Source organism: Emydura macquarii, unplaced genomic scaffold (assembly GCF_026122565.2).
Source record: "Emydura macquarii macquarii isolate MOO-44397 ecotype Brisbane River unplaced genomic scaffold, CSIRO-AGI_Emac_v2 contig_2676, whole genome shotgun sequence".
Taxonomy (NCBI): domain Eukaryota; kingdom Metazoa; phylum Chordata; order Testudines; family Chelidae; genus Emydura; species Emydura macquarii.
Genome location: NW_027132813.1, coordinates 18378423 through 18406128, shown reverse-complemented (window position 1 = coordinate 18406128; position 27706 = coordinate 18378423). Strand labels below are relative to the sequence as shown.

General features: G+C 39.6%; 1 protein-coding gene across 2 annotated transcripts in view; it reads left to right on the top strand.

Moving 5' to 3' along the window:
* The window catches only part of FLVCR1 (FLVCR choline and heme transporter 1), a 28151-nt gene extending 1495 nt beyond the window's left edge, over nt 1-26656 (top strand). The window contains exons 2-11 of one of the 2 annotated variants that reach the window (XR_010922979.1): nt 9085-9229; nt 14699-14839; nt 16516-16583; nt 16821-16924; nt 18261-18371; nt 19489-19594; nt 19828-19939; nt 23414-23462; nt 24103-24170; nt 25279-25311. Coding sequence is in view for 1 of the 2 variants with exons in the window: in XM_067564991.1 (XP_067421092.1) it covers nt 9085-9229; nt 14699-14839; nt 16516-16583; nt 16821-16924; nt 18261-18371; nt 19489-19594; nt 19828-19939; nt 24103-24170; nt 25279-25353 (930 nt within the window). In the remaining variant the exon portion in view is untranslated. Of the gene's footprint in view, nt 1-9084; nt 9230-14698; nt 14840-16515; nt 16584-16820; nt 16925-18260; nt 18372-19488; nt 19595-19827; nt 19940-23413; nt 23463-24102; nt 24171-25278 lie in introns of both variants that reach the window. The other variant, XM_067564991.1, reaches the window with a different exon arrangement.
* Nucleotides 26657-27706: the final 1050 nt, after the last annotated feature.

The following is a 27706-nucleotide window of genomic DNA, read 5'->3' as shown; positions in this document are numbered from 1 at the left end:
CACAAGGAGGAGGGATTTTAAATCCAATATCTTTTTTTGCATCCTCCCCACAGACTGAGTCTTTCCCTTGCAACTGAGTGAAATGTGGTGGGCCTATATGGGGGGAAATCTAAACTAGTTAGTCATTGCAACTTTGGCACAGCATCAGAACCCTGACTGCTCTGATTCAACATCTTTTCTGAGGTTTTCAAAGGCATGTGGAAGTTAGAGGCTCATTTTAATTGAATGGATGTTCTGGATACTGTATTTTTTGTAAATTAAACAAATGTTATAGAAGTTAAATCATCTATCAGTTATAATCCAATATGCCAAGTACTTAAACCACAACAAAGAACAAAACTGGGGTAACATCATTAAGTAATTTACAAAGTGTTTCTTTCAAATACATACAGTATAGTTCCATTTTTATAGAGTTTTTCATAAAAATTGTATTCTAATGAAAGCTAGATAAACAGTACAGAAAAACTAATGGAGAAACAAGCTTTTGTTGAGCTTTGTAATGAGGTGAAAGGTCTGTTTAGCGTTGCCTTAGATAATGGTGATTGTCATTTTCCCAAACAAAAATCAGATGGAATAAATACTATAACAAATACTACCATAATAGTTAGTGCTGGAAGGAAAGATGGGTGGGAAATGTGAGTAATGTGGAGATGTAGGCAGGGCTTGTGGCACGAGGGGGTGGGCCTGCGGCAGAATGTCATCCAGTTACTGTGAGCTGAGCCATCCTTGCATCAAGGGCTTCTTACGGTGATGCTGCCTTGGTATGCCAGGCTGCTTAGGTATTAGCATTGTGGAATTCCTTCAAGAACTGATTACTGCCACTACCCATCCCCCACACACATCTGTGACCCCACATCTCAGACCATGCATCACTTCTATGGGGGATGCCATATGGAGCTGGGATGCTGAGGGGTGAACAAAAGGGCGTGCCCCATCCATGCTCCTAGACTCAGGTAGAGAGTTTCATTCTCACCAACTGTAGTCTTGGTCTCATGAGCCTGTTCAGGATGAATGGACTGAAGTCTGACCACAGGGACAAGATAATTCATGAAAGAAGCTGGTAATTTCACTCTTGTGGAAGTTCAACTGAAAGTCTTCCTACCCCACCATAAGAGCTGGGGCAGATAAAGGCCTCTCCCAGTGTGTGGGGGATGGAGGGGTAAAGATTGGAGGGTGTAGACTTCCCCCATAGCCTTGCTCCCCTGCATCCCTGGTATGTTTTGCCTGTGGCCACAAAATGGTAAATCACCTGCATTGGTGCAGGATCAGGTCCTAGGTGAATATCACTAAGGCAATGGGGATTTAAAATATTTTTCCATTCTTCCTGTGGCTGATAGCGATTTAAATTAGATGTGCACTCTAGGTTATCATAGGTAGAGCTGGTAGCAATGTTTATATTTAAGGTTGCTTAAAACTTTTCCATGATAAGACTGTCTTCATTTGCTTATAAACTTTGTTTTTAGTTTTTATTTTATTTATAATTTCCTGTGAATTTATCAATGTTTATAACAAAAATTAAAAAAACAGGTGAAAATCATTGCAAAAAATTAACTTTACAATATTCTGGGGAAATATTGGGGAGGATAAAAAAAGGCAACAAATAGAGAAAAATAAGTGTTGAAAGCAAAAGCAGTTTAAGGCTGTGGTTTATTTCATGAACTACATTAACAGTATGTACATACATGCATATTTCCATAGGGGTAGCTGTGTTAGTCTATATACAGCAAAAATGAGAGTTCTGTGGCACTTTAAAGACTAACAAATTTAATATTTGTAGACATAGTCTTTTGAGAGACTTTAGATTACTGCATCTGAAGAAGAGAGCTAAGTCTCTCGAAAGCTTATGTCTACAAATATTAAATTTGTTAGTCTTTAAAGTGCCATAGAACTTTCGTTGTCTACACATGCATATGTGTATCTTGCTTTGGCTGCATTGGCTTACTTTGACACCCTCGTGTTCACACTTAGATGTGTTTATGTTAAATGATACATTAGGTAGACTAATTTATTGGATTTTCTTAACATAGTATAAGTATTCTTGTGCTTGTGTGGTCCAGCTTTTTTGTAAAACTTGGGAATTTTTCAGTTAAAATCAGTAATAACTGAAAATGAAGTGCCTTATCTTTACAAAATACTTTTACTGGGCTGGAAGTGTTGCTTTGTGAGTGTCCAATTTGGGCTGAATTTAATTTTTTTTAACGTTTCAGGAAAAAAGTTCAGTCATTTTCCCAGAATCATGTAAAGTACTAAGAACATAAGAATGGCCATGCTGGGTTAGACCAGTGGTCCATCTAGCCCAGTATTCTGTCTTCTGACAGTGGCCAATGCCAGGTGCTTCAGAGGGAATGAATAGAACAGGTAATCATCTAGTGATCCATCCCATTGGCCATTCCCAGCCTCTGGCAAACAGCAATCTCTGCCTATCCTGGCTAATAACCATTGCTGGACCTATCCTCCATGAACTTACCAAGTTCTTTTTTGAACCCTGTTCTAGTCTTGGCCTTCACAACATCCTCAAGCAAGGAGTTTCACAGGTTGACTGTGTGTTGTGTGAAGAAATACCTCCTTTTGTTCATTTTAAACCTGCTGCCTAATAATTTCATTTGGTGACCCCTGGTTTTTGTGTCATGAGAAGGAGTAAATAACACTTCCTTATTTACTTTCTCCACACCAGCCATGCTTTTATAGACCTCTGTCATATCCCCCCTTAGTCGTCTCTTTTCCAAGCTGAAAAGGCCCAGTCTTTATTAATCTCTCCTCATGTGGAAACTTTTCCATATCCCTAATCATTTTAGTTGCCTTTTTCTGTACCAAATCCAATTCCGATATGTCTTTTTTGAGATGGGGTGACCAGATCTGCATGCAGTATTCAAAATGTAGGTATACCATGAATTTATGAAGAGGCAATATGACATTTTCTATCTTATCTATCCCTCTCCTAATGATTCCCAACGTTCTGTTAGCTTTTTTGACTACCACTGCACATTGAGTGGATGTTTTCAAAGAACTAGCCACAATGACTCCAAGATCTTTCTTGAGTGCTAACAGCTAATTTACATCCCATCATTTTATATGTATAGTTGGGATTATGTTTTGCAATATGCATTACTTTGCATTTATCAGCATTGAATTTCATCTGCCATTTTGTTGCCCAGTCACCCAGTTTTGTAAGATCCTTTTGTAACTTTTCAGTCTGCTTTGGACTTACAAAACTACTCAAGATAGTTATCATCTGCAAATTTTGCCACCTCACTGTTTACCCCTTTTTCCAGATCATATATGAGTATGTTGAATAGTACTGCTCCCAGTTCAGACCCCTGAGGGACACTACTATTTACCTCTTTCCATTTTGAAAATTGATAATTTATTCCCGCCTTTTGTTTCCTACTTTTAACCAGTTACTGATCCAGGAGAGGACCTTCCCTCTTATCCCATGACCGCTTACTTTGTTTAAAAGCCTTTGGTGAGGGACCTAGTCAAAGGTTTTCTGAAAATCTAAATACACTATATCCACTGGATCACCCTTGTCCACATGCTTGTTGACCACACCCCCCGCTCAGAGAATTCTAGAAGACTGGTGAGGCATGATTTCCCTTTGCTGAAACCATGTTGATTTTCCCCCAACTAATTGTATTCATCTACGTGTCTGATAATTCTGTTCTTTATATTATAGTTTCAGCCAATTTGCCTGGTACTGAAGTTAGGCTTACTGGCCTGTAATTGCCAGGATTGCCTCTGGAGCCTTTTTAAAATATTGGTGTCACATTACCCAATTTTTAAAGGCCTAGTCTACACTATAAAGTAAGGTCAGCATAAGTTGCCTTATGTCAGTTGTTTGTGCATGTGTCAGCACTAAAATCTGCCTCCCACCAACATGAGTGCCTTGTTATGGCAACACAGTTTGAATGATTCACGATTAGATAAAGCAGTCAAGCTGCAAGCTGAGGACAGAGCCCAGGAACACAGAGCGCTGAAACTAGAAGCTGAGGCAAGAGTTTCCAAACTTAAACATGAAATCCAAGCAATAAAAGAACAGCAGAAACTGCAGCTTTCTGAAAACCACCATCCATAATGGTGTGAAGCCATGGTCAGCATGCCAAGGTAGACAGTGTGTGACCTGTGTCAACCCTAGCAGTCCTCCAGCAGCTGTCCCACAATTCCCCATTCCCTGTGACCTCTCTGGTCACAGATGTGAACTCTACTGCTTAGGGTTCACAGAGATCAGAAGCCACTCCCCCATTTAAATGCTTCACTTATTTTTAAAATTCTTTTTCCTGATTGCCCAGCTTGGTGAGCACATTTAGCGGCGCTCCCTTGTTGTGTGTAACTGCCCAACAGACATGCTGGCTCTACTCACTAAATGCACTTGTGCCTGGAATAGACAGAAAGTATTGGATTTTCTTGGCCTATGGGCAGTAGAGGCTGTGCAAGTACAGCTAAATACCATAGAGATGTGGGCATATACAAGCAGATTACGTGGGGATGCAGACAAAAGAGTTTGGCAGGGATCAGCAGTGTACCCTGGAAAGTGAAAGAAGTATGGCAGGGCATACCCACAAAGCCCATTGATCTGGTTCTGAGCCGCAGACCTGCCACTTTTACAATGAGCAGCATGCCATAGTTGGTGGGCACCCCACCAGCACCCTGCAGACCATCATGGATATCTTGTAGGAGACAGACCCCTGCAGTGAGCAGCAAAGATGATGAGGTGGTGGGGAGATGCAGATGGGGGCTCTGGACATGCCAGGAGCCAGGACCTGCTCAAGACTCTACCACAGTCTGTCCAGTCCTGCCAGCCGATCATGGATGAGCCTCTATGAAGTGGATGGGATATCGGGTAAGTGTGCTTTTTACAGTTTTTAAATTTAAAGAGGGGTGCCTGGCCCATCCTCAAGCTAACAAGACATAGGTGTTGACTTTTCATATAAGTGAAACAATGAAAAGAGACAGGAGTATAACAAACAGGGGTAGTTGGCCTGTGACTTTTGTTTCCCTGTAGGGTTTGGTGGGGGTCACCATGTAGAACACTTTATGTATACAGGAATGTCCCAGATCTCAATGGAGGTCTTCATGAGATACTCAGCAATTCTCTCTTGATGGTTTCTGGGGATGTCCGCTTAGTTTCTTCTTCCTCCCATGCCACTCTGTGATGAGTTTGTCTAGCACCATTACAGCAAACTGGCTAGTGACATATGGGCCTGGGCAACTTCAGGACACCAGTAGCAGCTATGTGCTCTGTGCCTTTGTTACCCTCAGGAGTGAGATCAGCAAAAACCACCACTTGTGGAAAATAGTGCCAGTATTCAGTGCCATTGCCTTGTGCTTGCACGCTTGGAATAGGGACCAAACATTTGTTTCATGCAACTAAATACTCCCCATGGCTGGGGCTGTAGAACAGTGCTGTGCAGAAAGGCTCCAAAGCTGAAGGTTTGATCAGCATTCCTTATTAAAAGTTTTCATGGGAATAAGGAAAAGGGAGTTTTGAAACTTGTCTTTCTGTTATGACTGTGGTGTCCAGGGATACATCTGTCTCTTTTGTCTGTAGCTTTTGTGGCCTCTAGGGGTGTCCCCTCCACACCCATAGAGTGTCTCACCCTGATGAGAGTGACATCTTGCAAGCAAGTGCTGCATTGGACTGTGAAGAAAGGGCCTGGAGGGCCAGCGTGGCAGATGGCACAAAGGAGAGACTGGACAGGAGAAAATCCCAGCAGGAAAAGGAGAGCGAGATGCATGGGGACATAATGGGTTGTCTGAGGTAGCAAACCCAAATGCTGCCAGACCCTGGTTGATCTACAATTTCAAAAATCCCGGATTCCCTACCCTTTGCAGTGCTTGGAGAACTCTATGGTAACAGCTCCTTACACCCCCCAACATACTGCATGGCATCTCTGGCACGTCCTGATCCCTACCACTGTATGTCAGGTGATGGTAAGAGAAATTGCAACTTCACATACACTAACCATGGTTCTCCTGGATTAGTGTAAGTGTAGTTACAACAGGCGGTATGAGACAGAAATGTTTGAAATTGGAAAGGCAGCCAAATCCCGTTACATTAACTTATGTTTTTGTGATAAAGTTTGTATTGCGTTGCTGGTTGTGTTTTGCACATTGTTTTTCTGCACTGTTTTTGCCACTCAATAAATTTCTATTTTTGAAGAATAAAATTATTATCTTTATTAGTTCACAGCACACCCTGAAGAATGCCTATCGGTACTCGAAGCACATTATACTTGTAAATGTACAGCAAGCACCACATATGTCCTAGCAGCACCCAAAACTTCAAGCCCAGACCAGCACAGAACACTTCTATGGCTGGCCGTTAAAATACTCTTTTAAAAGACTCCCTCAACCAGCTAGCTCCAGTTGAGCTTTAGTAGTGGTCTGTGTCTGGCTGTTCAAATTCCGCAAACAGCCGTTCTGTCTCCACTCTGGTGCCAGATTTTCTTCCTTTGCCTTAGAAATGCAGGGCCTAGCAGGCAGCTATAATCATTGGGATATTTTTCTCACTGGGACCCACCAAATGCACATTGATCTGTCATTCTACACCAGCTGACAGTAGCTGAATCTTTTCTTGGTGCTGTCAAGGTAGCCTTTGGAAGCCAAGGAAGCAAGGAGTAGGCTGGGGCCTCCAGATTCAGTAATGGCATGGAATTAGTATCTCTAATGGTAATCTGCTGGTTGGGAAGAAGGTTCCTACTTTCATCTTTCTGAACAGTCCTGTGTTCTTAAAGATATGAGCATCATGCACCTTCCCTGACCAATTGGACATTGATATTAGTGAGGTGTTTCTGGTGATCCAGCAATGCTTGCATAACCATAGAAAAATAGTCCTTGCTGTGAATGTATTCTGACGCAAGGTGGACTGGTGCCAAAATAGGGATGTGTGAATGCCATCTTATCAGCCACTGTAGTGCTGGAGCTCCATTGCTGCAAATCCATCCACTTTGTTTGCCAGAGTCACAGTCCTGTGTAGCAGGAGATGGTTAATGCCCTACATATGGTGCTCCTCCATCTGCAGCTTCTCCATGAATGGCACCAACAACCTTGAATTGTTTTTTACTATGTCCCTCAGCAGACTGTCCTCAGAGAAATCATTGTGTTGTTGTGGGACTTCCTGCGAGTCTCCAAGTACAAGAGGCTCAAGCGTCCAGAATTGGCAACATTCCTGAGAATAGTACACAGCTCTACAGGTTACATGCTTCTGTCGGAGATGGTAGGCAGCAAAAAGTGCTGCATGGGTTTGTGGGATTTTAAAAATAAGGTGTGACAATTATGGCATATGGATGGAGAATATTGCATGCTGGGAACTTGACCCTAGCTCCCAGAGATTCCCTGAGTGAGTCATTTCTATTCCATAATGCATTGCAAAAATTTCCCAAATGGCATTGTAGCAGATGGCAGTGCATAGCACACTGGGGTACCTAACTATGGTGCACCAACTTTGCATCAGTATAAGCACTCCTGGTGAGTACACGCTGTGCTGATGCAAGCAGCTGAGTATGCATGTGAACAAGCGATATACAAATTCTGCCAGCTGTACACCAATATAAATTGTGGTGATCAAAATTTGTAATGCATATATGGCCTAAGGTACTACAGAGAGAGCACTATTGAAAAGATCTATGAAGAAATTATTAATTGTGTATTCAGTGCAGGTCTTGTGGAAAAAGTAGTATATGAACATATAATTAAAGACTATCATAATGCATATGCACAAGCAATCTTAATTCTGGCATTTCCTAACTTGAGTGCTTGACTTTGAATCCTCAGAATCCTTTTAAAAAAGATTTTGGGATATAATTGTAGAAAATAAACTACTTGAAATAATTACTGGGCTTTTTAACCTAACGGACAACATTTCACTTTTTATTGGAAACGAAAATAGTTTGCTTTTGCTGGAGTAACGAGATGAAATCAAGAGAATTTTAAAGAAACATTTATGCTATTCTTATGTCTGGAGAAATTTTCAAATATTTTACATACCAGGAGCCAAATTTTCAGTCAGTCTTCTATTTTTCTTGAATTAGAGGCTGAATTGAAACTGGCCCAAAATGTAAACCTGCCATTTTTGTATTTCATGACTCTTTTTATCCTGCTTAGTAGTTACTGAAGATGTGTTTCTACAAAGGCATTTCCCTCCCAGTTGCCTTCTTTTCCTGATTAATCCTGCAGTAAAAATATAATGCTGAACTTCACTTTTATAACATCAAGCCAGTGATTCTCAATCTTTCTAGACTACTGTACCCCTTTCAGGAGTTTGATTTGTCTTGGCTACCCCAAGTTTCACCTCACTTAAAAACTACTTACAAAAGCAGACATAAAAAATACAAAAGTCTCAGCACGCTATTCCTGAAAAATTGCTTACTTTCTCATTTTTACCATATAATTATAAAATAAATTGATTGGAATATAAATATTGTACTTACATTTCAGTGTACATAGAGTGGTATAAACATTTCATTGTATGAAATTTTAGTTTGTACCGACTTCACTGATGTTTTTTATGTAGCCTATTGTAAAACTAGGGAAATACCTTTATGAGTTGATGTACCTCTGGAAGGCCTCTGTGTACCCTCAGGAGTATGAGTACCCCTGGTTGAAAACCACTGCATCAGGTTGTGAAGTCAAATGCAGGATTATGATCAAGAAGGAGGGAATACTGGCCTGTAAGAGAAACTTGTGTCCTGTCTAGATGCACTGTATATTCAGTCACAGAATGACAGGCCAAGTAAATGTGTGTTCCTAAAGAAATGTTTTCATATAAAATTTTTTTGAAAAGAAGGACTTCCATAATTTTTTTGTCATCAGTGTGTAACATTCCAATTGTAGCATTGCAGGTTAATTCAGGAATGAAAAGGAGGAAAACTATTTTTTGGAAATCTTAGCTGTAGGTTGTCAGTAAGATTGACAGATCAATAACTGCTGCCCTCCAGTACCATGTAGTAACACTTTTTCTTTGTAATTTTTGTTCATCACTTTCTATGCTGTAAGCTCTGTATTCTACCGAGTAGGACTTTTTTTCTTTGTTCTTTTGATTGCTCATGTTCACAGGAAAGTACTTGTTTTTTGTTTTTCTTTTTACAGCTTGGCACGGCAATTGGCTTCTTGTTACCACCAGTTTTGGTTCCAAACACAGTTGATGATATTGATCTAATGGGGCATAATATCAGCATCATGTTCTATGGAACAGCAGCAGCATGCACACTTTTATTCTTACTAACAGGAGTTGGTAAGTGAAACGTTTCATATAGTGACTCTGTGAGGGGAGCAATCTAATAATGACTCTAAATTCCATGAACTGCAGCTTTTGGAACAAATTACAAACCCTACCTCTTTGACTTAACTTTCCTTACAATAAACTTGTCACAGTCTCACATCAAACACTAAACTTCTGCTTTCTGTAGAAATATTCTCAGCAAGTGGTGAATGTAATTTGTTTGTTTTTTGTGCTTGGGAGATGCTGCTTACTATAATGATAAGGGCTGTATAAGTATTTAGGTAGGTTGAATTCACGTGCAAGTTTTGTTTGACTAAAATAGTGTTTGCCTGCATTTAACCATGCAATGCAGTGTTGTGTGTTGGCCCTGGGCTGTAAGAAAATGAGCTGAATAGACTTAGGCCTAGTCTGCACTAAAAACGGTTTGTAGGAATAGCTATACTGGCAAACTCTCTTTGTATAGATGCAGCTTATATAAAAAAGTGCTTTTGTTAGAATAGTGAATACCAGTTCTCTTAATCATTTGAGCTATACTTGCAAAAGCACTTTTTTGCCAGTATAACTGCATCTAAATCAGGGCTTTTGCTGGTACAAAATATTATTTAAAAAGAATAATCATAACCCTAACTGATGTTACTATACTGGCACATGTTGTAAGAGTAGAGTTAGCCTCAGTTTCATGTTTTAACTTAAAACCACTTGAAATGCCATTGGATCAAAAAGTTTGAGAATGAGCTTCTATAAATTGTACACTGTTAATACTCCTTTGAGATGGTTTTTGCATATTTGCTGTTGTGGGATGTGCCCTCAGATACTGCTGAGCTTTGGGAACTTGCTTGAAAAGCCATGCATGTTGGGATTGCACAAGCATCCCCTCAAGGCATTGAATGCTCACAGGTGAGATTGTAAGAACCTGGCCCCAACTGCCTCAGTTCCTTTCTTTTCTGTGGATAGCTGCAGGTGTAGCAATGCAAAACTCCCTCCAGTTTGCTTCAGAGTAGAGAGAGAGACTCAATTAGAGATGTGTTCTTGTTGGACTGGAGCAGAATTCTCCTATTCTATGGGTTTGTATGTACATTGGTGGTTAGACCGGACAAGGCCTGTGATCCCTTCTATTTGGGCCAGTAATATACGTATGTGCATCTCTTGGAATCATGGTTGCCTTCAGACCGGCTAGCCCAGGGAGACAGCCTTGTTCTGCATCCCCAATTCAAAGTCTTTTCACCTTGTAGCTTGGATTATGGGACATCAGCTTCTGATCTAGCAGGTTCAATGAAGTTGCATTTCTTTCCACAGACCATGAAATCATCCATGTTGAAATGTTACTACGAGAAATGGAAACGGTTATCTCTGCTGGCAGCAGATAACACGTCTTCATGCTCTGCTCCCTCTTAGTCTATTTTAGACCTGTTGTTATAACTGAAGTCTCTCAATTTCCTGCTATTCCTTTAGTTGACACCTGTAAAATCTTCAGCCATTCCAACATCAGGAGATTCCCCATCAGGTTGATGTCTGGTCAAAGAAGTTGTTCAAAAATGGGATCTCAGCTTAATGCTGTTAGAGTTAATGAGTACTCCTTTTGAACCCCCTGGGGATAGTGTTCTTTTTTCCACTGGTTGCTAAGAATAGCATTCTTAGGGCTTGTCTGACCTAAGAAGTGCAGTAGGAAACTTTTAGTGCACAGCAGCAGTGTCCACGCAGACAGAAAGTATGATTTTGCACCCCAGCTTGCCATACTCTAACCCTAGACAAGCCTAAGGTCAGTTACATCTATGAGAAATGAGTATGTTGCGGGCTTTCATACTTGATACTCCCTTTGCTGTATCCACATGGAGCAATTTGTCCATGTTGACAAATTTGTCCATATTCCTCATGTATAACTTTAGGTAAAAGTTGAGTTTGATTTCCTCCTAAAGCAGACAGTTTGTCTCCTGTTTTCTTTCTAAAATCTCATTACCTGTCAGTGGATGGGTGGAAGGAGTTCTTGAGATTTTTGTGGGGCTTGGTTTGCTGAAGCTTCTGGAAGTTGGCTGGGACATCTGATGTGGTTTAATAAAGCTGATGAGTTTCTCTTATGTTTTCAGTCTTCAATGTTGAATTCACATTTCTCATTCTAACTATAGTCAGCATGAAAGCTGTGGATCAGTACTGCAAATTGGTGATTGACTGTCTAGTGCAGCGATACTCAGACCTTAGTGGTTCAGGAGCCAAATTAGCGATCAACGTTACCTAAAAGAGCCAGAGTAGTTGAATTCATTGTTTCATCTTATATAGTACTATATATTCATATTTAAACAGTATGATGGGAAATATTTAGTTATATATAATTCTTGCAGCAAAATGACAGAGCAAGTATTATTTTATCAACTGCAATTGGTTAATAACTTAGTAAAAGCCTCCTGATTGGTTAATATTGTGCTGCAAAGAGCTGCAGGAGACGCATTAAAGAGCCACTTGCAGGTCTGAGTATCACTGGTCTAGTGGTTACTAAATATCAACATATGAATTTATCTAACCTCAGGATGGCCAAAGTTTAAGGAAGTGGTAGGGGGAAAAAATACTTGAATAGATCAAAGTAACGAACACCAATAATCCTTCTGAGATAAAATGTAAACACTCTGTTATTTTAAGTAGCAAATTGGAAAGGATTTGTGTTTTGATGTTATTTCATAAACCTTTATGTGCTTTGTTTTAGTGGTTCCACTACAGTGAAAAGGAAAAATGCTAAATCATCAAACACAGCTGAACAGCACTTGAACAATTATTGACACTCTTTTTACATCCACAGGATATTGAGCTAGTATGGTGTGACTATGTCTTTAGAGATGTACACAAAGGTCATACAGGTTTTAATGGGTTCATTGGCCTATGCTATCCAAAAGACAGCTAAACAAACTCCAGAGCCAATGCTTTATTTACAGAAATCCAACTTTTAATACTGTGAATAAAAGAAGTTATACCACAGACTGTTAAGAGTCTGATACAAACCCATACCAAAGCATGTAAATTCAGGTACCACTGAAAGTCTGTTCTTGCCATATTCTGTTGTGTTTGCATATTAGAAAATCTTTAAAGATTGGGGTCAAATTCCCCCTACTGTAGAGGGTCTGCATGAAGGCTCTGTGTACCATCTAAGCCCTTTTAAATGGTGGATAAACAGTATATAGACCCTGGCAGGACCTCTGCACAAGAATGTGATTTTTTTTCACTCTGTGATCTTATGTCACATATGTTGGAATACTGGGGTTTAATGGAGTTAGCATAGCACTGCAGTTTTGGCCTTATAACTAAATAAGAGAGCTAGTTTGACCCTCATTTTGCCACTGAAGTTAAAACATCTAAATACTTAAGACAAGGACTAGATGATCTGATTAATGTAATCCTGCTTCATTCCGGTGTGGATTGATTTAAATCAGACTTTAATCATTATATAAATCATCAAGCAGGAAACCTTGATTTAAATCACTTTTAATCTTTTTTTGCTTTTGTACTTTTTAGTTAATCTCCTAAAGAATGGCTGATTCTCATTAGTTGGTAACAATTGAAATATGTTGATTTGCTATTAAATGCAACCTTTACACTAAGTTTGGTACTACTTTTTGCTAAACTGTATCTATAAACATTTATTTTAGCGATTATATACTTTAACATGCATTCAGATTTTCTTAATTTTTACATTTTTACTATGTTAGAAAATGAAGAAAGATGCATTCCTTATTTATTTGATTTGGGGGGTGGTTAACTTGTGATTTGTGTCAAACTCCATTTGGATGGAAATTGAAATTCAGTTAAATGCACAAAATTTAAAATTGCATTTATTATTTAAATAAACTACCTTAAATGTGCAGGATACATACAAAAACAAGCACGTTTATCAAAACATGTTTTGCATTAAAACTGATTTATGAATCAAAGGAAGTATTATATGTAGTTAGTGAATTGAAGTAATTGTTTCTTGTCTGCATGTCCTTCAAGGTTTTAGGGTTAGTCGATCTCTGTCATCTTGTTTTTATTCAGTCATTGGAAGAGGAAAACAAGCTTTCCTGGTTTTTCAACTCCCAATCAGTTCCTTATCTTTGAATTGACTAGTCATTGAACTGAACTAGTGGAATAAACTGAAATGAAGAAAATATTTTCTCTGCATCTGCAGAAGAAACTACTGCTGTCAAAAGCTGGTTTAGCACTTCAACAGACTCTGGTTCCAGGTACTTAGCCAGTGATTTCCATCAGCTGAGTGGTTTGACTCTAAAACTTAGGCAGCAAATGTACTGCTTGAGTAGTATTTTTTTTAATGATTTTAATAGATTATTGTATGTTTAGGCCTTAATGTAGGTTGTCATAGGTTGTGTTAGCAATATTAACTGAAAGGGAAATCGCTCATGTAACTAGGGTTCAAAGAGACTATCAGGGAAGGTCAACAGACTTTTGAGCGTGAGAAGGAGCCATCAACAGTTTAAACACACTTTCTTTTTTACCACTCCTCTAATGCAGTGGTTTTCAGTCTGTGGTCTGCGGACCCCTGGGATCTGCAGACTGTGTCTAAGGGGTCCACCGTGAAAGGTTGTCTTTAGCATAAAACAGTGGTTTTCAACCTGTGGTCCGTGGGTCCCTGGGGGTCTGCAGACCATGTTTAAGATTTCCAAAGGGGTCTGCACCTCCATTCAAAATTTTTTAGAGGTCCGCAAATGAAAGTAGGATGAAAGCCACTGTTCTAATGTAAGGGCAACAACACAGATCAGATTTCTCAAGTTCTTCAGTTATCTGTGGGGTCAATCAGAAAGAAGACAACGGAGTTACTATAACTTGACAAGCTTCCAGTGAAACAAAATGGGCTCCCTTGAAGGATATCCAAAGTAAAGACCTCTTAGGGCTTATTTACATGAACAGTTAGTGGGCAGCAGGTTGAGGTATGAGTTACCCCCACCCTCGCCTGCCTGTTGCATCTTATTCCTTAACTGAAGGTAGCTCAAGGTGTATTTAGGGAAGTGCTGGTGCACTGGCTTGTTTACTTCTGGGACTCCAACTATGAACTGGACCAGGTCCAAATAGAGTGCAATATGTTGACTCTGGTGTGGGTAAGCTGTTCAGTCATCTAGAAAAGAGAGACATAGTGCTCTGAATAATGTGCCAATTAATTTATGGCACAGCATGACTTTGGCATTTGCCTGGAGTAATTATATTCTAAGATGTAAGGGCCCGAAGACTTGACAGATGAAAAATGTCTCTGCGGTATTTGTCAGCTGTGCTCCAGCTAGAGTGGATGGAGGTGGCATGTTCAGACTGGCTAGCGCTCATCAGAGGGTAAAGTCAGTGTGGAATACTTCGTTGTTGTTTATGCTTTCTAAAAATCTCTTTTCTAAAGTTCATTAAAGCAGAATATCTTGTATTTACATAAAGTCTCCAGCCATTAGTCAAGGCAAACTGCTAAAGATAAGTAGGGTGAAAAAACTTGTTAACGTTGTTCTTTTGTGTTTGCTCTAGTGTTTGAGGAAAAGCCTAAATTTCCTCCAAGCCAGGCTCAAGCAGTACTCCAGGACATTCCTCCTGAAGATTACTCTTACAAACAATCAATAATTAACCTCTTCAGAAATATTCCTTTTGTGCTTTTGCTGATCAGTTATGGTGAGTGTTGCCTTCTGTCTTTAGGCTGGTAATAAAGGCCAGATACATTCCCAGAGTCCATCCAATCTTTGTCATGCCATCACTCATTTAGCAGCTTGAAATCAAAAACTGGGAGAGGCCTGTGGTCTTCTAAAAAATTGTGAGCAGAATTCAATGCATCATTATAGTTTTGGAGGAAGCTGGTAGATGAAAGGCTATCATTAGCTCTGCTCCTGACATCCTTTCTCCACTATAGTCGGAGGACTATTTATACTATTTGTACTAGCACCTCTGGCATTCAGACTGGGCCTGTAATGACTGAAGCTTAATTGATGTGAAGCCCTGACAAATCATATTCTTCATAGCACAGTTGCTAAATTATTACGGCCTTGTCTACACTACAAAGATAAGTCGACCTATGTTAAGTCGACTTACAGCCACTGCATTAATTACTGCGGTGGCTGATGTCCACACTACCCTCCTTGGGTCGGTGGTGTACTTCCTCTCCAGAAGCGTTTCCATCAACCTAAGAAGGGCAGTGTAGAAAGCTGAGAGCCCAGTCTCTCAGCTCTGCTGGCAGCTTCCTGCTGTGAGTCCAGCTGCCCCACAGGCTCCTAGGCTTCTGGTGGGAGCCAGGGTCCAGCAACCTGGGCTTCTCCCCCCAGCTCCAAGATGGGAGCAAGGTCCAGCTGCCCACAGCTCCCAGGTGGTAGCAGGGTCCTTTCTCACCTGGCTCCCAGCAGGAGACCAGCTGCTCAACTCTGGGGGGGAAGGGGGGAGGGAGGAAGAGAGAGGGCAGATGTGTTCTAGCTGCTCAGCTTTCTTGTCAGTTTCATGGCTTCAGCAGAACCATGAAATTGACAAGAATGACAGTCAACATAAGGAAGGCAGTGTCTATCTACACTGACACAGCAATGCCCTAACTACACTGACATAAGCCTCTCATTGAGGTGGCTTTATTATGTTGGCATAGCAGGGGATTTACATTGGTGAGAGAGCATTTCAGTGTGTACACCTCTACTTATTTGTCGAGAAAAGCTGACTTGTTGACCAAACTCTGTGGTGTAGACCAGGCCTGAGAGAGTAGTTCTGGGGGGACTAATGTCACTTAGCATAGTAAATTTCTCTAGTGTAGACACAGCCAGGGAGAGCAAGACTTACTGGGGAAAATAGCCTTATTGCTTTTTTCTTTTGTTTTTCTCTGATGTGTGGAAGACCTACAGAAACAGAAGAACAGACTGTACATGGGAACAATTAGCTGACTATATACAACATGCTTTTAAATGCACAAAGCAAACCCACTGAGGAAAACAAAAATAAATTTTCTCTAATCTCTTTAAGTTACTGTTATCTTATTGATCATTTTTAACAGTAGGTAAAATACCTTCAGATGTGTGTGAGTTTTAAAGAGTAGCTAACATGGACCCCTAAAGTTGTCATTCTAATTCTCCTCATCCAGACAGATGGTGGCTTCAGCATTAGTCCTTGAGAGTCTGGACACAGATTATAGGGATGGCAGGGGTGGTTTAGAATACAGAGAAGCCTTAAAAAATGCAATAAGTAGACATTGAGCTAACAACTTGCTGAGTTTCCTGGTGTGCAGTGTTGTTTCTTTTAATGTAAACATTTGATTATTATTGACATTTACAATATGGTTAATGAGATGGAGGGTATATCCTGTTGTTTTGCTTTTGTAGGTATTATGACTGGGGCATTTTATTCTGTCTCCACATTATTGAACCAAATGATAGTAACACATTATGAGGTAAGTTTCTCTTGAATCCTTTGCTTATTCATTTGTAGCATTGATGTCCCAGATATTTTGTAGGCATTGTTGTGTGATCAAGGATTCAGAGTCTCCTTTATAGTCCTTTAAAATTTCTGGGCCTATATAGTTATGGAAGTGATATGTATTAGTGTTTGTTACCTATAACTGTCAAGAGGTCTGAGAGCCTGACTCCTTGAGTGGAAGTGAGTTATTAATGTAAATGTTTGTTGAAAGGGAGAAGAAGTGAATGCCGGGAGGATTGGCTTGACACTGGTGGTAGCAGGAATGGTGGGTTCCATTATTTGTGGTTTGTGGCTGGATTACACCAAAACATACAAGTAAGTGAATGGAGGTAGGATGGACAGGGGTAGGGCAGATGTATAACTGCATTGGGGGAGGAGAGGGGCGGATCTATAAAAATGCAAGATTCAACTGCATCTTTGTGGAAGGGAGAAGTGAAATGATTTAAAAAAAAAAAAAAAAAAAAAGTCAGCATGTCCATGATTTTTCTTTGTCCTTGAGGCAGTGCCATGACTGAGACTATCACCGGAGTCTCAGACTCTGTCTCCTGGTTGGTTTCTGGCCAGGAGGAGGTTGGGGCAAGGTTGGGCTGAGCCCCTCATGGTGTGATGTGAATTTGAAGGGCTTTCTTTTCTATCCCTGTGGCTGGAGAATGCATTGCATAATGTTAGCAAAATAGAAAAGACTTCCTGGGTTCCAGCAGTTCCACCTCCCCATACTATCTTGGGTCAAAGCTGGAATAACAAGTTCCTCTTTTGGGACAGCATACTGGCTGCAAAACCTTCACCACATTGTCATATTGTAAATTAGGAATTTATTTGATGGATTTCAATTTTTGCACCCTTTACTGGGTCTTTTAATAAGCATAACACTGCCTTTAAACCAGGGGATGTCTGTGGAACTGAACATTGTTATAGGCTCTGTGGTATGCACATGTAGTGGCATTTAGCAAAAACACACAAGGCAAAAGGTGGATGTTGATTTTTCAAAGCAAGAACTCTCAATCTTAGAGTAAAGTTTTTATTTCAGTGGCTGTTTCTTTATCTTAAATTATATGCAGCAGCTTTAATAATCCTAGTGGATGGTAATGCAGTAGGATGGTTGCTCTGCTGCATGTGATTAGCTTATAAAATAAATGTGTTTTGTGCCTCAGTTGCTCAGAATTCATCCATTAATACACTAAGTAAAATTAATAATGTATTTTAATCAGATTTGTTTGGCTTGGTTTTTATCTGACTCTTAACTTTTATTGGGAATAGTGTTCAGTTTGGCCGCTTGAGATTTAGCATAGTGTAGTTTATAATCCAGCCATGTAGTTCAGGGAATACAACAGAGTGGGAAACTACAAAAGGCTTGACTTCATCTTCTCATGTAACTGATTGTTCGTTGAGAGTCAGAGCAAGTCATTCAGCTCCATTGTGCCTTGAATAAAGCAGCCATGTAACCAAGGGAATGTGGAGCAGCAGGAGGGACAAAGTCTCACTGAAATGTATGCTATATCTGAGTTGGAATTACCTGAAGCAAGTTTTTAAAACTGATATTTCAATTGTAGCAAAGAGAATCTGTAATATTTACATATCTGTTCCACGTCTGGCAATAGGTATTGTCTTTTCAGATTAACATTGGGTATTTTCTCTTGGGTTTTATTTGCAGACAGACCACTTTAATCGTTTACATTCTCTCATTTGTTGGAATGATCATATTTACTTTCACCCTGGACCTTGGATACCTTGTAATAGTGTTTGTGACTGGAGGAGTACTTGGGTAAGGAATCAAAGGGGAAAGGAAGACGTATTGTAATTCTAGTTAAACCATATTTGAAGCTATTTAATGGCTTCTTTTTGACTAAAAGACTATATCTGTGAAACTCCTTTTCTATGCACACAACCTATCTTGTACTACAGATACAATGGGTACATGGACAAATTCTGGTCTCTGTTACACCAACATAAATCTAGAGTAACTCCGCTGAAGTCAGTAGATTTACTCTCAATTTTCGCTGGTGTGATGGAGACCAGAATTCAGCTTTCTTGTATGGGCCTGATCCAAAGCCCATTGAAACAAATGAGTCTTCCCATTGATTTCAGTGAGCATTGGATCAGGTCCCCAAATAAACAAAAGTAGTGGGATTGGGCATGTGAGCTCACTAAAAAATTGCTATAATTTACAATTTATATTTTGATAGCACCCAAAATGTGCTAGGCGCATTCCAGATGCAGAGCAAGATGCAGTCCTTGCCCCCAAGAGGGTATAATCTAGAAAAATGAAGAGCAATGGGAGGAAAGGGATATACGAGTGAAGTAACTGGGGCGATGATAGGCAAATTACAATTGTAAAATGTAAGTACACCAAGTTCCCATCCTCCCTCCCATCATTCAGTTCTCTCAATTTCCACAGCAATCCCCAGGTGCAATTCTAGTGTTCCTACTGATGATCAATCCTGTCCCTAGATTGGATGACTAAATGTGTCTATTTAAGTTCTGCAGTTGCAAGAAATGGGCCTTTTTAAAGGAGAAGGATTTTAGTGAAGACAGGATAGTGGCTTTGTGGACCAGCTCCAGAAGGGAGCTTTATTTATAGTGGATGGCCTGGAACAAAACATAGAGATGGCTATGGGAGAACGGGGCAATGTGTCAAGACTGGAATCAATGGTGGAAGGATAGGAGAATGAAATTGTAAGACAAGGGCAGATAAGTAGGGAGGATCAGAGTAAGCCCTAAACCATATCTGTTCTTGAAATCAAACACACAACACTGTAACCAGATACTTTCGAATGACCTTTATTCAGGTTATTTTTTCACATCCATAGGAATGGATTAAAGCCACACCTATGATACTCTTGCTCTCATCTTTTTTTTCTTTTTTTTTTTTTTTCTGGCAGCTTCTTCATGACTGGTTATCTCCCACTTGGCTTTGAGTTTGCTGTGGAAATTACATACCCAGAGTCTGAAGGCACTTCATCAGGACTCCTTAATGCTTCAGCACAGGTTAGTACAGGCTTATTCTTGTATATGAGGGTAACAAGCCTCTCTGCTTGAATTTTTGGGAAAACAGTCAATAGATTTGGCTGCTAGCATTTTATTGTGCTGCTGCAGTGTTTATTTACCAGTCTCTAGACTGGTAAATAGACTGTAATACACTGATCTGAATTTTTATAAATTAGGAGATTTACTAAGTGAGTCTAATAAAATCTGAAATGTTTTATGATGTTTGATGACAGATATTTGGGATTCTCTTTACACTGGTTCAAGGAAAGCTCACAACAGATTATGGCCCTCGTGCAGGAAACCTTTTCCTCTGTGCTTGGATGTTTGTAGGCATTATTTTAACAGGTAACTAATAACATTTGTCATTTATCTTTATTTATATATGTATTTTTGTTCTTAGTTGATGAATTAATGTCTTCAACAAAGCAGCAGAGTTTAAACACACTGTTTTCTTATCTATACCAAAGGCAGGAAAATTATTCCTTGATTAAAGAATTGTTTTTAATATTTACTGTATGCATACCTCATTCTAAGGACAAAATAGCAACTATGTATACAGTCATGTTCCTGGTTGTATCGCTACAGTGTCTTCATAAAGTTAGAATATTTGACTATCTTCAAAGTGTTGCAAAACATCTTAGTAAACATAAATGAAAAAAATGTACATCCGTTTAAATGAGTACATTAAACTGGATTTATTTTTAAATCCAAAGTATGAAAAAACACATAAGATCTAGAGATTTTTGATAGATTTGGTTAAATGGATTTACCAAGGTGAAGTTAGTTTGGCTAGTGATGTCTGTTTACAAGCCAGAGTAATTATTTAAATGTGTGTGAGTTTTTTAGAGCCAGTCAAATACACTGCTCAGCAAATAACTGCAAATTGGCCTGGAAATAAGGCATACAATGAGAGTTCTGTGGCACCTTAAAGACTAACATTTATTTGGGCATAAGCTTTCGTGGGCAGAAACCCACTTCGTCAGATGCATGAAGTGGAAAGAAACTTCAGATAGATAGGTATATATACACAGGCAAGTGAGTCCCATTCACAACAGTTGATGAGAAGGTGTGAATGCCAAAAGAGGGAACATTATTTTTTGTATTGGGCTAGCCACTCCCAGTCTCTATTCAGACCTAATCTGATAAGTGTCAAGTTTGCATATGAGTTCCAGCTCCGCAGTTTCGGCTGAAGTTTGTTTTTGAAGTTTTTTTTGTTGAAGTATGACAACTTTCAAGTCTGTTTCTGAGTGTCCAGGGATATTGAAGTGCTCTGCTACTGGTTTTTGGATGTTACCATTCTTGATGTCTGATTTGTGTCCATTTTATTCTTTTGCGTAGAGAGTGGTTGCAATGTGTTACTAGTTCTCAATTCAGTGGAATTTTCTGTAAATAGGCTTTGAAATTTGGTGAGGTGCATGACTTTTTGAGAGCACATCATGGAGATAGGGAGTCCTGATTTCTTGGTTGAAGAGAGGAGTGGTCAGTCCAGGAGAAAGAAATGCTCACGTATAGCCTGAGGATCCAGTCTGTGGCATAGCAAGCTCTGTGTGTGGGTCTAGAAGTTGCTATTGAGAAATCTAAGATACAGCACTGGATGAACTTAATAAAGTAAATTCATTTTGTATATATAATAATAGGAAGTTCCATAATTTACATAAACTAACAAGGAATCTGAATTTGTTTGCCTGATTTTATTAAATAGCAGAGAGGATTATTAAGGGCCATATTTTTAAGTGTGTATGTAGAAATGCATGTGCACATTATGTGCTCTCCCACCTAATCACACAGATAAACACAACATTGTATGTAAGAAATGAAAATTTGGGCACCTTAAGAGGTTGTGTCCACTTACATGTGCTTTTGCACTTGCATGTCTGAAAATTTGACCCATAGTACTTTGTCAGAAACTAGTCTTATATGCCAATAGGATAGTATCTTTAACAGCCATACAAAATCTTATTTGTCTGGGGCAAGTAAGAAGCTGTCCCAGGTGAGTGGGATCTATATCTTTAACATCTACAGAATCTCAGTTTTAATTTTAATAAAATGTCTAGCCCTTCTGGTTTCAAAGCAGACCTCAAAAATAAGTTTTCTGGGGCTCTTCCCATCTCTCATGCTATGTGTAGCACCTAGCAGTGTCTTGGGCTTCTAAGTACTACTGTTATAATCATGTACAAATGGGACTACAGCTGCTAGGCACTGAGAGAGCAGCTATTGCTGTTACACTGTCAGGCCTGCAGGGAGAGATCAGCTCACTCTCCTCAGTTATCAGCAGAGCGAGTAAAGGTAAAGGAGAAAGTGGTACACTGGCCTCTTCTGAATTCTTCCTGCTCCCTTTAACCTTGTGCCCATCTGGAAGAGAAACTGAGATCAGTGGTTCATCCAGGCCTCACCTTTTTGCTTTAAGTTAGCTAAATCAGTCCTTTTTCGATCCTGCACTCTCCCCTGCCCACCTAAGGTCAGGGGGGGGAACAGAAGATACCTGGCTCTCTCTCTCTTATCCAGGAAGTGACCAAAGATCCTAGCATCACCTGTGGCCTCCTCCCTAAGTAAATGGTGTGTGAAGCAAAATCTCTGGCTTTTCTGTGGAGAAGAGGGCAGTTACACTGCAATAGGGCAGCTGGGAAAAGAGATGAGATGCCTGCCATCATGCAAAGACTGGAGGCTTCACTGGGGAAGAGAGGCTTTTAAGAGCTGCTACTGGTGATGGGACAGGGAAAAGACTTGATTAAGCTGGTGGGGTTGGAGGTTGAAATTGGGGTGGAAGAGGTGGGGAAAAAGCAAATGCACCCATCCATGTGTGCACTGGTGTGTGTATTGGTGGCTGGGGCTCTTGTGCATATTGGTGTTTGAGTGTGATAAGAGATTTTTGCCTGTAGGTTTGCAAAGCTGTAAGATACCATGTTATCTGATGCCCTAAATATGTGGCATGAAATGTGCTTATTACCATAAGTGATTCTTCTAGTTATTGTCTTACAAATTACTTATGTTTTTTTTAAAGGTTTTTTTTAAATCTGTTTCAGGAGCATGGGGCACTCTTAACAAAAGAGGACTCCCATTTTTACAGCAAAGCTTGGCTGTGATAAGTCTACGTTCTGTAGAGTAGTACAAATTATACATTAAAAGTATATTTGTGCAAAACATTCATGTTGTCTTGTAGATGGTTTTTGAGAACTGATCAGGCATTCACTGTTTAATGACTTGTTAAATTTTTGGATGGCATTTGCATTTCCGCATTTATTTTTTAGTCTTCAACTTCTTTGTTAAAGGCAAAACCATCCATTATTGAATATAACAAGAAAAACTAACCTCACTAGCTAATTAGAAATACCCGCCGCTGAGGATAAGAACCTTTTCATTAAGAGGAATGCTGGATGTCAGTTGGCTAGTGAGGAATTAATGGCATTTATGTGTATGTGAAAGTTTTCCCTCACTAGCATGAGTTCAATTCCTTGGCTACTGGAGCTTTTTTAAAGATAAATTATCCAGTGGACTACTAGAAATTTGGTTGTTAAAGCTTTTTAGGCCTATTTTCAATATCAGCTTCTAAAAGTGAATGATAACACTCCCTCACTTTTGTAGTAATCCAGGAAATTTTTAATACTGTAATAACTCTAGAACTTACATAATGTAGTGCAAACAACTGAAGCGAATCACTCTTATTATACAGACAGGAGGTTACCTATGCTTCAGATGAAGTGGCTTGCCCAGTATGTCACAACAAGTCAAATTCATGGTTAGAATGTGGGAGTTTTTGATCTCGGGCCCGTACTTGGTTCACTAGACTGCACTTGTAATTTAATGCATTTGAATGTCAAGGCATGTTGCTTCGAAGAGAGGAATTGACCTGCCGGAATCTTACCTGAGAGTGAGTCCTGGAACACTGTGTCCCAGCCACATGCTTTCATTCCCTGGTGGCTGGCTTGATAACAATCTTCTCTGGGGGTCTGGTGTTTAGTAAGAAAACCCTGGACATTTTGCACTCAGTGGGAACATGGGAGAGGTGCTGGGGCCTGGAAGTAGATGCTTTCCCTCTGAAATAAAACTGTTCTGTTGTTCTTTCATCTAAGAGATTCTGTACATGTCTTTTATTCTGAGGGGATTTAGAGACATGCAAACAGCCTGACCAGATTTCATCCTGGATAGCTCTAACTTTCTCAGACTAGAGAAATTGCTGTTTTCAGTGTAAATTTGTGAACCAGACTTACTTCCCAGTATACATGTAAACAGCTGAGTATGTGCCAATATTCACCACTCCAGTACTGATGGCTTCAAGCCTCAAAGAAAATGGCACATGTAAAAACTGTTGCTAAATGACTTCTTTGAGGGGCAAGTTTAGAATTTGTGAATAATACGGGTAGGTGAATAAAGCAAAGTTTAAATAAAGAAATCTCCTTTGAACAAGTGATAAACTAATTGCCACATCAGTGCCATAGTTGTAGTCAGTCACTTGGAATGGTCATGTTATTGGAAAGTTGGGAATTACAAATATTTTCTTTATGTTTCAGCCTTAATCAAATCAGATTTGCGGAGACACAATATAAATTCAGGGATTCTGAACACAGACATTAAAGCTGTAAGTGATTAACCTTTTTTATTTTGGTTGTATTATTGCACATAAATATTTGGCTTGTAATTGCATGAGTATTTGACATCAAAATACAATATGTGACTGCTTCCTAACTCAGCTACAGCAACTGATACACGTTAGGGCCTGCCCTAAATAAATCTGATTATTTTTCCATGTAGCAATTATGTGTTTATCTCTTAGCAGTTCTTTAGAACATAGGACAGTCCCACCTGTGCCTTCAGATTTTCCTTTATTCTTAATAGCAGGTATTGGCCTGTGTATTTCTTGCTGCAGTTTAGCCCTTTAACTGCATCAAAACTTACAGTGCTTACTTCAAAGAGCTTTTTTTAAAATAGGCCTAGGAGTACATGCTGTACATTTGGAATTTCAGTGAAATAATGGTCTTCCCTGTAAGTGTGGTCCACGTGTGTATGAAAGGCATGGAAGAGTTTGATGCCATATCGAATTTATTGTGTGCAGTTTTGATGTATTTCTTTGTCTCTTTTGAAGGGAGGGAAAGTTGAGCAATGAGAATTGCTTTACTGTTCTTCAGCAGATCACAAAGTGTGTCCACAGCTGTTAGCTTTGCAATATACTGCACAGTCACTAGTTGTTTAAATGAGGGTAAACAGTTGAGATCTTTCCATCCTGTAATTTTCTTGACCTTCAAGGAAATAAAGATGCCTTTGTGAAGTCTTACTGTAACAGCATCTATCACACAGTTTTCTGCTTTTAGGTAATTCACATGTACCAATAAGTTACAGCAGGATTTCCTTATTTTCAAGATCCTCCTCTATTGTATTTAAATACAGTGGGGATGAATTGAATGTTAATCTCAATAAGATCAATGCGACATTCCATCTGTAATATAGATGGGAAAATTACATAATTCCATATAATTTTTCATTGTAAATTGGAGGGGAAAGGGAATCTGTTTTTTATGCCTTTCTGTAAACATTTAACTCAAACTAATTGTTCACCAAGTCTAGTTAATGTAATCTAATTGGCTACATGAATTGTAAAACTTAGTGATTAGTCTCATTGTTCCCAGGCAAACTGAAGTCAGGAATAGCTTGATGTGTATAACAACTTAATCCCCTAATTCTTTCTGCAGGTACCAGTTGACAGTCCTATGGAACATGAAAAGAATAATACTGTGTTAAAAAATCAGTCAGAATCAGCCATATGAGGCAGAAGAAAAATACCCTAGAAATGCACAAGTTTCATGTAATACTAAAATGCACAGATTAGCATAATCACTGGATTTGTATGTATGAGTAGTAAGAATTTTGTTAGAATATTGTTTGATAGTCCTGCGGTATTGCTGAATGAAGATACACAATTCATTTTGCCAGAGGCATAAACAGTTTTAACTTTATATTGAATATTTATCATAGTGGTTTTCAACTGTTGTAGTCTCACTAGTAAAGGTGTCTTTGAATGCTTTCCACCCTCCTGGAAATAACGCACATTCAGAACCTGATGGTAAAGAAACTTGAGTCTCAAAATATAAATGTCATATCAAATGGCCAGTCAGTTTTAAATGAAATCATTACATTTGGTTAATTCGTAGTGCACAATCCATTATTGGAGAGAGATGGACTGGGAAGACACACAACTGAAAGGCACTGATATTTTAACAGTATTTTTAATATAAATGTGTTGCAAATTTTAAACTATTCCTTCCATCTGAGGGATCCTGTCTTTAGCACAATACATACAACAAAACAAAAAAATGATTGCAGGTGTGAATGTGTCATAGTGTGAAATCTGAAGCTTTTGTTGCCTTGGGAAAACCGGAGTATATGACATTTTTTGGTACCAAAATCCAGGCAAGAGGAAACACTTTCTGCATAAATTCATCATAATACTTACAGGGGAGACTTAATGCTGATCTATTGAATATTGAAACTTGTCTACAAAGGAAGGAAAAGGTCCTTTTGATATCACTGCTGTAAAGTGTTCATAGGCAATGGAGTGCTGTAACTTGATATACCTCCATAAAATGCTTTGAATGCTACTTTAGGTAGCTGATGTGAGATGAGTACATGTTTACAAAAAGATTGTGCCTTTACTGCTGTATGTTGTAAAGAAGAGCGTTGGGTCAACCTAAGTTATATCTGTGCTGTCTTATGTTGTTGGGGAAATTCCACTGCACATGTTTAAATACCTCCTCTGTGTATTTGCTGACTTAACAGAAAATGTCTTTCATCCTTTCCATATGTCTCTTTGCATCATGAACCAACTGTAATGATAGTCTCTAGTTAAATGCTTGTGTATATCATGTAACTTGCAAACAACTTGCTTAGAAGTAAAACATGTTTGTCCTTCAGTCTTTATAGCTTTAAACAAATTGTGAAAAGGAAGTGCTTAAATGCTTCTGTTGGAACATTCACTGTTTGTATTGTGCATTATAAACAAGGTTGTGATTTTTGTCCCAGTGATCATGGAAATCATGAATTTGAATAAAGTCTATAAAATGGCTGTAAAAACATTTGATTACACTCCCAAACAGAGTGGTGTTGCAACCTGGTGGACAGGGTCACAGCGCTACTCAGACTTGGCCCATCTGCCTTTCCGTCTCCATTTACAGAGGGGCGGATGGACATATGTGAGTGATGCTGTGACATAAGTGCACTAAGTCACAACACCTAGAGCGGGGAAGCTGCTGCTGTGGGGTGAGCTCACTCTACAACTCCCCCGGCCTCACCTTTCAGCACCCCTCATTATGTACTTACATGTGTTGATGAAACAAAAACTAAGTTGTTTGATTAACTTTCTGTGACTTACCATTTTTGCCCCCTCCCCTTCTGTGAAATTTACTGAATATTTCTGTGCCCAAGTTGTATTTTTAATCATAAACATAAAGTGGAATTAGGTACTGCAATGCTTAACTCCTAGGTGCCCTGCTGCCCAGAGGAATTAACAGACCCTGGGTTAGTTGCCCAGGCTCCCCGTGCATTGCATAGGGAGACTTAAATGGGGATTTTTAGAAGGCAGCAAGTTGAGTGGGAACTCGCCTGAGCTAGCCAGGAGGGAAAGGCAGAAGAAGAGGGTAGTGCTCAGGGCCCAGATCCAACGCAGTATTTATGCATCTAACTTCCATTGATCCTGGCCACCAGCACCAGACTGACAAACTGGAGGGAGGCACTTACCTTAACTTGGGATTCTTAGCCGGGAGTCTTCTCCTGGAGTTGGGCCACATCAGCCCTTTCTCAAGAAAAACCAGAGAGAGCAAGAGAGACCATGATCCCAGTGGTTATGGCATCCACCTGCGAGACCAGTTTTCAGGTCTCGACTCTACTGGATTTGGAGCAAGGGCTAGAACCCCCAGGTCTTCTACAAACCAGGTGACTGCCCTTACCACTAGGCTATTGGCTATTCTGAGGTGGGTCTCTTTCAGTCACCTGTTAGAGCTGTATTGTATTAATTATGATATATTCCTTAGGCTGGAGAGAGAGAGGAAAAGCGAGAGTGACTCTATAACCTAGCAGTCTAGGCAGCCTCCTGGGATGTGGGAGACCTGGGTTCAAATTCCTGCT